Genomic DNA, 12,859 nt, shown 5'->3' with positions numbered 1-12,859 from the left:
TTGAACCAAACAGGCTTGCAACCTTCATAGCTGCTGCGCATACACCACTGTACTTTTCTGTGTCAAGAAGGCACCAAAAGTTTGGTGCAGCCTGATGGGCTTTGAGGTGGAGGTAATTTTGCAGTGTTACAATTTCAATCTCCACCTGTTCAGCATCCAGGCTGAATGTTGCACTTAACTGCTCAGCAATACATGATATGTCCACGTTCATGAAAGGATTAGAAATGAACGACACACATGGCTCAAGCTGATCCAGGTCACAAAACCTGTTCTCAAACTCTTGCCCAACTCTGTTTATGACCTGAGAGTACTTTTCTGCAACTTTGTCAAAAGCCTCAGATGCAGAAGCATTGTCTTTCAGCACCATCTGCACAGAGGGAAAGTGCAGCACTTTTTTTCTCTGTAAATGCACAGAGAAAAGGTTCATCTTAGCTTTAAATGCATTTAAAGCACTTATCATATCGGCGACAGTTTTACCTTTGCCTTGCAGCTCACAGTTCAAACTGTTCAGTTTCCCAGTAATGTCCGTTAAAAATGCAAGGTCAAGTATCCACTCAGTGTCCTCCAGCAGCACGGTGTCCTCACCTCTGGACTGCATGAACTCTTTGATTTCACCCAAAAGTGACAAAAAACGTTGCAAAATTCGTCCCCTGCTGAGCCATCGGATTTCTGTGTGTAGTAGCAGGTCATCATATTCAGCTGACAGCTCCTCCAAAAGTACCTTGAATGTTCTGTGCTGTTTAGCTCTGGAGCGGATGCTGTTTATGATCTTCACGACGGGAGTCATTACGTGCTCAAAGCAGATCACTTTTGCACATAAGGCCTGCTGGTGTATGATGCAGTGGTACTGCAGAAAGTTTGGGAACTCTGGGTCAGCTTTACAGTGAGCAACGAATCCTGTGTGTCGGCCGATCATAGCAGGAGCCCCATCCGTAGTCACTGATACCAGCTTTTCCAGCGGCACCTTTTTTTCCACCAAAAACTCCTTCACTGCGTTATAAATGTCAACTCCCCTCGTAGTTGTCTTCAGGGGCAGTAGTGTCAGAAGTTCTTCTTTTGTGGAGAAATCATCAAACACCATCCGGATAAAGACCATCAGCTGAGCCGTACTGCTGCTGTCCACCGACTCGTCACACTGGATGCTGAACCACCGGCACCTCGCCAGATCACGGTCCAGCTGGTCGGCCAAGTTCCCAGACATCATCGACACTCTTCTTACCATTGTAGTTGCCCCGAGTTGAACATTGGAGAGACTGGAGAGTACATCGGTTCCATACTTCTCGTCTTCAAGCACAGTTTTAGCAATTATCATCATTGCTTCTTTGACAACCTCCCCGTCTGTAAATGCCTTCTTTTTCTTCATCAAGAATTGCGTAGCTCTAAACGAGGCTTCGGTTGCTTTTTGGGAGTTTTTAACCGGTCTAGTGAAAAAAGACTGCTGTTTGCACAAAGCTGCCTTTAACTCGCGGGCTTTTTCTGCTCGCAGTGCGCTGCCCGGTGGGTAGTTAGCATGGTAGCTTGTGTGACATGTAGTGAAATGTCTCTCCACATTGTGCCGCTTTGCTATCGCCACAGTTGCCCCGCAAATGAGACACACGCAGGATCCTTTCACAGTGGTAAAAAAAAACTCTACCTCCCATTCGTCGTGAAAATGATATGTTTTCTTTCTTTTTTCTGCCATTTTTTGGGGTAACTCTTCTCCTCATTTTCGTTGCGTCTGCTAGCTTGTTTGTATGAGCGCAACAAACGCTACGTTTTGGTCATGCGCACAATACTGACCTTTGAACTATACTAGGTCAGAGTTCATTTATATTAAACACAAAAAACATTTTAAATTTTAAGTGTTTTTATATATATATGTTGTCATTTGTAAGTTACATGCAAGTCTGATTTAAACAACAATAGCAAAAAAATAAAATAAATAAAATTTAAAAAAAATAGAGGCAGCTCACTGGTAAGTGCTGCTATTTGAGCTATTTTTAGAACAGGCCAGCGCGCGACTCATCTAGTCCTTACGGGCGACCTGTTGCCCGCGGGCACCGCGTTGGTGACCCCTGGTCTAGAAGGTAACCCGCAAATTGTGAAATCTGGCAAAAAACTTGCAAAAACTCTCGTTAAGCATTCAAGATCAATGTCTAACCTTAACTATTAGAGGCCAATGCCTAACCTTACCTATTAGGAGGTCAATGCCTAACCTTAACTATTAGAGGCCAATGCCTAACCTTAACTATTAGAGGTCAATGTCTAACCTTAACTATTAGAGGCCAATGTCTAACCTTAACTATTAGAGGTCAACGCCTAGCCTTAACTATTAGAGGTAAATGCCTAACCTTAACTATTAGAAGTCAATGCCTAACCTTAACTATTAGAAGTCAATGCCTATCCTTAACTATTAGAGGTCAATGCCTAACCTTAACTATTAGAGGTCAACGCCTAACCTTACCTATTAGAAGTCAATGCCTATCCTTAACTATTAGAGGTCAATGCCTAACCTTAACTATTAGAGGTCAACGCCTAACCTTAACTATTAGAAGTCAATGCCTAACCTTAACTATTCGAGATCAATGCGTAACCATCTCGCGAGAGTTTTCCAACTCGTGGGTTACCTTCTAGACACAACAGAGCATCTTTGATACAGTCTATGGTCCGCGCGGTCACAACAATGAGGACATTTACGTCACTAGGGCCACAGCAGGGCAAGGTATAACATTGGTTTAACACACTCACAATGACGATGCTAACATGGTCCATGCAGGTATTATTAGGTCTACCACTAAGTTTAGTTTGTGAGCATGCTAACATTTGCTAATTATCTTTAACACAAAGTACAGCTGAGGCTGATGGGAGTGACATTGGCTTATATTTGGTCAATATTGGACAATTTAATTCACCCCGTGGGGCAACATAAATATCTGTACCTAATTTAATGGCAATCCATCCAATAGGACATTTCATCTCAAAACCACAGATGTGAAATGTGTGAAAAGCTAGTAGGATACATTCTCCAGGGAACAAAAATGTCCGTATAAACTTTATGGCAATCCATCCAATATTTCAGTCTGGACCAAAGTATTGCACTGACCAACAAACAGACAGCATTGCCATCCAGGTGATTGCTAGCATAGCTAAAAACAAATGATTTCTGAGCCCATCTTTTTTTTTTTTTTAATCTAATTCCCAAAGCAATAACATATTATTGAAAATAAGATGAATTCTTTAACAATGCCTTTTTCAGTTTTGATTCCAAGTAATTTTTTTCCCAATCATTTTGTATTTTCCTTTCAGGTTTCACAAGTTTCATGCGCAGTCCAACATGTGACATTTTCAACCCTTTGCACCACGAGGTGAATCAAGACATGGAGCAGCCTCTGTGCAACTACTTCATCGCCTCCTCTCACAACACGTACCTGACCGGAGACCAGCTCCTCTCCCACTCCAAGACTGACATGTATGCCTGGGTGCTGCAGTCCGGCTGCCGCTGCGTAGAAGGTAAGCATGCATCTACATTTAAATATGGACCATGCAAAGCTAATATGACTGTGTATGACCCTTTTCCATAGAAGACACCTTGACACGTCACAGTAGGAAAAGCTGTCTGGTACTCTTTGGTTTCAGTTTCTGGTACCATGCATCACTGTCACACTGCCATGGTTTACTGGGACACTGCCATAGAACAGAGCCATTGTTAATGTTGTGTTTTTCCTACTATGACATGTATGACTGTGAAAAAAGGCAATTTGCTGAACTCTGTTTCACCCTATATCGAATGGTATGCGCTATAAGAGGAATAAAACGATTGCTGTAGGGCTGTTTATGGAACATGTTGTGTTAATGTTTTTACATTAAAACACACATTTTGCTGTGTTTATGTTTGGTAATTACATTTTTAAAACAGGTCCACAAAAAACCCAGTAGCACAATCTTGCACAGGCTATTGCTTGAACATTACTTTCATTTCGACTATTTTCTGTCTCAGAATAATTTAACGCCAGTGTTCGTTAGGAGAATGTGAAATAGCTGAGACATCAAGTATAAATGAAATCATTTTTCCTCTATTCAAAGCTGAACAGTGAGAAGAGACAGGAAGCTGAGACCAGAAACACGATGGCTGTGTTTTATTCATGCATCATTTCTTCTGTTTTTCCCTGCAGTGGACTGTTGGGACGGTCCTGATGGAGAGCCGATGGTCCAACACGGCTACACTCTGACCTCCAAGATACCTTTCAAGTCTGTCATAGGGACCATCAATAAATATGCCTTCATAAATAACCAGTGAGTCAACAACCCTATAGTATGTATGTTTGTGTGTGTGTGTGTGTGTGTGTGTGAGACAGTTTATGGAAAAAAGAAACCTCCATTGTCCCATAGGTATTGTACTGCGAGAAAATGGCCCAGAATGCCAAATAGTAATGCCATTTTTGCGCCTTCAGTTTACTCAATCATATAAATTTGAAACATAATTTCCGTGACATTCAGTAGAGCAAATAATATCCTTTGCTTCAGGACACACGGCACAACATTTCTCCACGTGCACACATGTACACAAACACTGTATTATTGATTGTATATTGTTATCTTCTGTCTAATCGTGTTGCTTTATGTTTCCCTATGGGATGAGATATAGCCTAAAAGCATCAGCTCGCTCATAAAAAAGACGCAGAACTACTGTATTTTTCCTCATAAAACTAGTTTTAAACTAGCACTTCTCACACTGCTATAATGAAACATCTATGAATTTGATGGAAGGTTTTCCCCCACAAGGTTTAACAAGAAAGTTGCAACATTTAGACAGCCAGGTTTGTGTTTTTCAGAGAACACTGTGATTCCTGGCAGTAATTAGCACCTATTACTGGACCATCTGCTCAGCGGCGTTTCCTCTGGCTCCCCGAGGAGCCACTGTTTGTCTCTGCTGGGTCCAACAATACCAAAACAAAGTGGTGAATGATGCCGCTTCCTGCTGCCACATTGGCTCGCTTTGACATCTATTGCAGCTACTTATGAGTGCAGCGCCTGTGTTATATAACCACATATTTAATTCACAGCAGACAGTGTTGGATTAGATTGAATTCATGTAATTAAACTGTAAGTACATTTGGCAATAGCTTGTTAGGAGTTTCACCAAAATTAATAAGGTTGTGCGTCTGTTCTTTATCTTATTTTGTAGTTGTCAACGTTATTTTTTTAAACATTTTTAGCAGGTTATCTATGATATGGTTTTAAAGGAAGCTTTTTAGCTTCATATTTAACGTCCAGATGAGAGAGGTATTGATCTTCTCATCAAAATCTCAGCAAGAAAGCAAACAAGGGTATTTCCCAAAATGTCAAATTATTCTTTTAATTGCATCGGCAATCAATCGCAGATCAAAATAGGGTAACATTCAACAAAACAGGGGAGCAAAATAAAGATAGAGGTACAACAACATACCTAACCTGCCTAATTTCGGAACAATCCCACGAAAACTCTGTTAATGGCTGCCTCTCATGTCTTTTGACTCTATGCTATGGTTAGAGCTGATACGATAAGTTGATTAATTGATTAGTCAATAGGTGATTAATCAGTTCATTGAGAAAATAATTGGCAGATTGATCTATAATGAAAATGATGGCATAGGTATAGCAACATATCCTCAAACAACAGTTCATATGATATCTTAGGAAAAGTTATTCCTCAATTTCCGTGCGTTTTCCTTAGAATATTTAGCAACCTGAGACGACCGTGTCAGTTTCTTCAACTTTCGTCTTCACAGGAAACAACTTGGTTAGTTTTAGGCAACAAAACTGCTTAGTTAGGTTTAGGAAAAGATTGTGGTTTGGGTTAAAATAACATGTAAATTAAATGGCGTAACTTAAGTACGGAAATTACGTGACAATAAATGTTGACTTCTGGTTTCACACGGGGTACAAACACCGGTCTCCTGGGCGAAAGTTCAATGTTTTTGACCCACCCATCCACTCTGACGTCCTCCCTTCACTGCGTTTTGTTGCTCTTTATACTTCCTGGTTCACGACTGTGGATTATATGCAAATTGATTTTCTGGGATATACTTACGGATTACAGTGCATTACTTTTCGTAGGTATAGCGTATAGAACGGTGTATGAGAACAGCCTGGGTATAGCAGCTATTCCTTTAAAAATGTTTGACCAAGTTGCACCACTTTTCCTAAATAATTTTAGTCAACAAAGCTTTTTTTCCCTTCTTTGTATTCCTCTGCAAATTAAATTAAAGACCATATGTTCACTGTGGCCTCCCGGAAGAAAACATTCACACTTGCTAATTAGGAGGCATCTGTATACTCTCATAAAATCACACCATATTAATTAGTAATCTGTAATGACTCTGACAGCAAGAGCAGGTGAATAAAATGAACATCCTGTTCTCACCATTTACATTCAGCTGATATTTTATCATCAGTGCCACCTGTTAATATGATTAATGGCCCCTGGGCTGCATTGAAATGGAGCAAGTCTCCGCTCTCTCCTACATCACACACACACACACACACACACACACACACACACACACACACACACACACACACACACACACACACACACACACACACACCCACACCCACACACACACACACACACACACACACACAACGCAGCTTATTGAGGCGCTCCACTGTTTCACCTGAGAGGAGCTCCCGGATGCCACTGTTTCTGTGTGTGCCGAGGTGAAATGACTCTGGATGTTCTTCTCTCTGTTGTCTCTTTTTCTCTTTGGCAGGGGATTCGTTTGTGTGTGTGTTTAAGTGTGTGTGTGTGTGTGTGTGTGTGTGTGTGTGTGTGTGTGTGTGTGTGTGTGTGTGTGTGTGTGTGTGTGTGTGTGTGTGTGTGTGTGTGTGTGTGTGTGTGTGTGTGTGCGTGCGTGCGTGCGTGTGCATGCGAGTGTGTGTTTTGTGGATCAGAGGTGGAGTTGAGAGCAGGGCTGCGTCCCCCTGAGGGAGAGCTGTCAGTCTGACAAACCTGACATTTGAGCTGCGCTGCCGCGTGGCCACGAGTCATTTCACCTTTTCTAAATGAAAACATAGAAACACACACACCGTTTTTTGACACACACACCATGCCACAGAGGTGAAGGTGTTTAAGCAGCTGTATTTTTATCATTTACCTCCTCACTGTTCTGTTTGTTGAGGTGAGAAACGGAAGTACAGTTAGATATGTGGTTCACACTCATATCAGCAGATCAGTCTCACTTCAGTCCACTGGCTGCAGTCAACACACGTTTTCCAAGTATTGACATGAAATCTGAAATATGTATGTTTTTCTTTCTCTCAGGTACCCGGTAATTCTGTCCATAGAGAACCACTGTAGCATCCAGCAACAGAAGAAGATTGCTCAGTACCTGCGAGAAATCTTCGGACACAAACTGGACGTGAGAGACTCACTGAGCAGAGATTCAAATACGTTACCCAGTCCTCAGAGCCTGCAGGGCAAGATACTCATCAAAGTAAGAACAAATCTATGGATACTATTGATGGATGGTGAACTGACATGTTCATGTTTTTACATGAATAAATAAATTGCTAAATTGAAATACGCCCAGTCGGTTAGTGCACTCGCAAATCAAAGCATCTGAACGGCACGTCTCCATTTCCTTCTTTGAAAGCGGAGCGCTGCATATTTTACTTGGTGTGCGTTGCTGTACTGACGATGGGGAGTGGGAGAGGCACTGCAAGGCTGCTAATTATTGCCCATAAACAGATGAAGAGAAGGAAGAGGAGACAGGGAGGACCAAACTAGGTCATTGTATTCATCATAGAGGGGAAAAGGAGAGAAGGGCGAGATGCTGGCATATGATAATTGAGCGACAAATCTTTATTTTTGTAACACACATGTGCACTAACAGAGGCACATGTACAAACACAACCTGCATGGAGACTCAGTTGGGGCTGTCAGACTATTCATTATTTAAATTGCCACTAGTCGCAGCAGTTCTGCAATTAACCATGATGAATAGAGACATATTTATAGACCAAGTTTACATTCCATGAAAAATACACACTGCTACCCTGCAGAGTTTATACAGGATCACAACCGATCCTTTATATCTCAAATCCCTGATGGAAAGTAAAACTTTACCATAAAACAGTTAGTTTCGTTTTTCATAATTCAGATTTGAAAATCTTTTTTAACTTACTACAGAGGCTCAATATGGCAATTTTCCCCAAAGGATTAATAATGAATAATGCAGATTTTCATTAACATAAAATGAAGCCACAATAGATAGAACCCATATTCAGTCCTCCACAACACCCCTAACACACATTCAGACCGATAAGTTGCTACAAAGGTACTGGATTGTAGACTGGTCTTTTGGTTAATGTTAATGCTTTTTACTTTGGCATGAGGTTGCCTCTCCACGGAGCAGTATTGTTTATTTGAATTATATACAGAGAGGAGGTCATGGTGGATGTAAAAAGGTTTATACAAAAAGTGTGGTTCACGTACTGTCTCTTACCACCAGTCAATGAAGGTTTCTTTTAACCACAATATTCAGTTTGGAGACCCTGGGCCCTCTTTAACAGCTCAGAATACATAATTGTTTTATCAGCTTGATAGTTCATGACTTTTCCTTATTTTATTAGGATGATTTCCACCAAAGGACAGCGTGTTAGTGTCACCTTTTGCCTAACCGAGCCGTGAATATTACACCAGCAGGGGGAAACAAAACAACTCACTTAGGTTAAGGCAACAAAACCACTTAGGAAAAAAACGTCATGGTTGGGCTTAAAATAAGTAAGTAAACTAAGTGAAATACATACGGAAAACAACGTAACAGAAATACGGAAAACATGTCACAAATGTCACTACAAAACATGTGACAAAGATCACCAACGTAACTTACAAAACAGAACACCAGTCTCCAGGTTTATAATCCAATGTTTGTTGGATCCATCCACCTCTCCTACCACCCACCATGAGCGGTCTTTCTCTCTTTTTATTCTACGTCACTAGCTCTGAGCGTTGCATATTCACACGGATGCATTTACATTGCAGTCAGTACAGAGTACATGGCGTGAAAATGGCACGTCTAAAGCAAGAAGGGCGTTTTTATTACACGCTTTTGCCTTGCACATTTCTGTGTCTTTCACACACACCTTTTCGTGCGGGTGCGCTGCTATATCTGTTATATTTTTGGCAAACCCCTCAAAAATCCCATATAAGTCTATTTAGATTTCTGTGTTTGGAGTTTTAGCAGCTCCTTTGACTGTGAATGACTGTTTGGCCAACAAAAGGAATAGCCTATAATTGTTCAAGAATAGCCCATTAAACATAAAACACTAAAGATTTCCTCATTTGGTGTGATAACAATGCTTTACGGGCATTTCTATATGTTGTCAAAAGTCTGAAGCTCATTCCGTGGCATACGGATGGTTTACCACTTAAAATGTTTGTACTTATTTGGTTTCAATACGGTCAGATGAAAATAAATATTTATTTGAAATATTTAAAAGATAAAATTGGGTTGATTTTGCAGTCATTATTTATTTATTTATTGTTACACTAGTGGAAATAAAGCTAATATCAACAAAACGCAAAGGTTAACCATGAAAACAATGTAGGTCGTTTTGAAAATGACTGACAATAAACCCATTTTGTTATTTAGTTATGAGGACTTAAAGTATATAAGTTTCATACCTTGGGGTATTTTATTACACCAAGAAACCTGCACAAATATTATATAACATTACTTTTGTTAATTCAGCCATCTGATCATTTTAAAAGTGAAAAGTAACAATTACAAGTTTGCCTTTTCATCCATCTACATGACACACTTTACACAATGTAAGATATCATGTCCAGCCTCACACGCTTCTCTCTTTGGAGCACCTACTGTTGTGATCCCCAAAGGCAGGAGGGATGCCCAGCAAGATGACCTGCGAAACATGTTTGATATGATCATCCTCAAAAAGATTGACATTTTTTTTTCTATATATACTGTATATCATCACTTTGACAGCCTCAGACCCAGAATGTCCTAATCTACCAGCACAGGAGGAGTTATTCATATAAAGAATCAGAGAGCATCTTGATGAGCAAAAGCTTTCAGCTTTTATTGGATTTTTTTATAAGAACCACATAAAAATGACTTTATCTGTAATGTGAAGAAAGCCTGCATTGTTCACTGGGAAAAAAGGAGCTCTGGCTTTGTCCCTCCCCAGCCAGATGTCTGAAAAGTGAAAGAGCATTATTGATTTTCTATAAAGCCCTTTACTCCTCTAACAGTTTTCCCCCGTCTCTCTCCTCCCCCCCCTCTGCCCTCGTTTGAGGGCCTTTCACCTCTCCATCCCCCAGCGGAGCAAGAGACCAGAGAGTCACAAGACAATAAAGGGAAATGGCGTAAGGGTTTTTGACAGTCACAGATAGAAGGAAGACTACTTATGGCAGTGGTTGAAAACGAGGGCGCTGATGTCAGCCAGTGAGACACTCGATGTGCTGCGGGAAGCTCGGAGTCTGCCATTGATTTTGGAAGAAGCTTAGAAAATCTTGACTCCCACTCACACCTTCAGAATGGCTCACTAATGGCCCTCCGCTCTGCTGGAAGAGCTGCTCAGGGAGCTTCTAAGAGAATCCGCAGCTGATTGTACAATTTGCTCGTGTGTTTGCGTGTGCACACGTGTGTGTTTTGTGCCCTCTCGTGTGCTCACATGTGGCAGCGTTGGCTTTCAATCCGCCTATAAATACCGAGAAAGGAGCCACATGATGGAGATTACTTCAAGGTGCATTTTTGTGTGTATATAGGCTTGTGTGCAGTTAAGTGAATGTCTGAGTAAAACATTCTGCTGCGTTATTCTCAGACTATCTTAGAGGTGCAGCCTGTGTAGGCGCTCTAGTGTATAAATGAAGATTTAAGACAAATGCATGAGTCAAATGTATGTTTGTCCACTCTCCTCTCATCTCTTTGTCTGTCCAGGGGAAGAGTCTGCCTGCCTATCTGTCCGCGGATGCCGAGGAAGGCGAAGTGTCTGACGATGACAGTGCTGATGAAATTGAGGAGGACTTCAAGCTTAAGAACAGCAATGTAAGATACAGGAATGTAGCTTTAAACATGTACACACAAACATGCACAAACAACCAAGTTATCACCTCCAAACAGACCCGTTACTTCACATTACTAAAGTCTTTCCTCCTTGTTTTCAGTTATTTTTCACTATTCTAAAGCCAGTTGTTCCCAGCTATTGAGTTAAAGGGACTATTTGTAAGATTCAGAAATGCTGCTTAACAGCGACACCTGTGGCCTTGAAATCAACGAAAGTCAGTGTCGAGCTCGCGCTTGCTCGCTCTACATAGACATGAACGAGCATCGCTCAAAACAGTGAGGCGACAGACGTCAGCTAAAAGCACAATATCACTCTATATTTCAGCTGCTTGGCAGTAATGTTAGCTGACCAGACGAAGGTCTCTCCATGAATCAATGCTGATCGTAGTGTTGGCTTTTACTGCTCAGCGCAGGCTTCAGCAGCGGGGCTCCTCAACGAGTTACGTTATCGCCTCCCGACCGCAGCCGGCAGCCGAAGACACCGGCACCCGGTCGGTAACGAGACGATAACGTAACTCGTTGAGGAGCCCCGTCACTTCACAAGACACAGAAAACGTCTGTTGGTCTGGAGGAGCTGCAGCATTTATTTCTGCACAAACGTCCACTCTACATTCACTAGATATTCTCAGAGCTAAACTAACTCTTCTGCAGTGTGTAGTGAGCGCGCGTTCACGTCTACAGGTGAAGCGAGACAGCAAGGACGCGCACGTGCACGCTATCTGAGTGAAGGAGAGCAGGCAGCGGAGACGAGGCTCCGGCCACACGCGAGCGCGCATATGCGAACGCGCATGTGTGCCGACCCGCTACATTTATACGCTTAAAAAGTTACAAACAGTCCCTTTAAGTTTGCGCCTTTATTTTGTAGTGATGATGTAAGTAGAGAAAATGCTTGGGAGATCTTCTAATTTTTTTGCTATTATCATAAGACAATTATGTGTTGGCAAAGTAACCAGTGGCTCAGGAAGGTCTTTTCCATTTAAATAAGTAAAAAACAGCTGCATGCCTTTCCTTCACCTGTCACAGAGCCATCGTTTCGGATTTTCTACATGCCATTGACACCAGAATAGCACTGAAATTATTTGAATGGAAACGTATCCTCCCACAAATTAGAACAATATTTTAATAGGTAAAACAGAGATTATAAATGAAACAACATTGCGAAACTCTGCTTCTTAAACTTTTAATTTAGTATTTTTACATATTTACTTTTAAAGGGGCAGTGTGTAGGATTGGCGGCATCTAGTGGTGTGGTTGCAAATTGCAACCGACTGAGTACCCCCTTTCAAGACTGCGGTAACGTGAGTTGCCATGTGCAAAACCGCGGTAACGCCGTTTGCCTCGCTCAGAGGCCATTCTTACCATAATAACACTTCTTTAGCAGCAATGGAAGTCAGACGGTATCACAGTTTTGCACTCAGGGCTCACGTTACCGCAGTTTCACAAGTGTGTCAGAGAATTAATATGGCCTTGAAGTAACATTAATATGCGAAAGACTCCCGCTATAGCCAGTGTTTGGTTTGTCCGTTCTGGGCTACTGTAGAAACATGGCGGAGCAACATGAAGAGGACCTGCTCCCTATGTAGATATGAAGGACTCATTCTAAGCTAACGAAAACACAATGATTTTTAGTATCAGGTGATTATACACTAATGAAAACATAGTTATGAATATTATATTCCATTTCTGCTAATAGATCCCCGGAAATGTTACACACTGTTCCTTTAAAAGAATAATGATATAAAAGTAACTCAATTTAACTTTTTCTCCGACTGCTGTCTGTCTCTCTGCCTGTGCAGCTTCCCTTTGTGGTT

At 41.4% G+C, this 12,859-nt stretch overlaps 1 protein-coding gene across 9 annotated transcripts in view; it reads left to right on the top strand.

The window, feature by feature from the left end:
- Positions 1–12,859, top strand: part of plch1 (phospholipase C, eta 1) — an 81,745-nt gene that overhangs the window by 47,344 nt on the left and 21,542 nt on the right. For all 9 annotated transcript variants that reach the window (XM_074642289.1, XM_074642287.1, XM_074642290.1 and 6 more), the window contains 4 exons: positions 3,286–3,489; positions 4,152–4,272; positions 7,283–7,454; positions 10,923–11,030. In XM_074642289.1, the coding sequence (XP_074498390.1) occupies positions 3,286–3,489; positions 4,152–4,272; positions 7,283–7,454; positions 10,923–11,030 (605 nt within the window). The remainder of the gene's footprint in view (positions 1–3,285; positions 3,490–4,151; positions 4,273–7,282; positions 7,455–10,922; positions 11,031–12,859) is intronic.

The sequence above is a fragment of the Sebastes fasciatus genome, chromosome 7, assembly GCF_043250625.1.
Source record: "Sebastes fasciatus isolate fSebFas1 chromosome 7, fSebFas1.pri, whole genome shotgun sequence".
Taxonomy (NCBI): domain Eukaryota; kingdom Metazoa; phylum Chordata; class Actinopteri; order Perciformes; family Sebastidae; genus Sebastes; species Sebastes fasciatus.
This window is presented reverse-complemented; position numbering and strand designations above follow the sequence as displayed.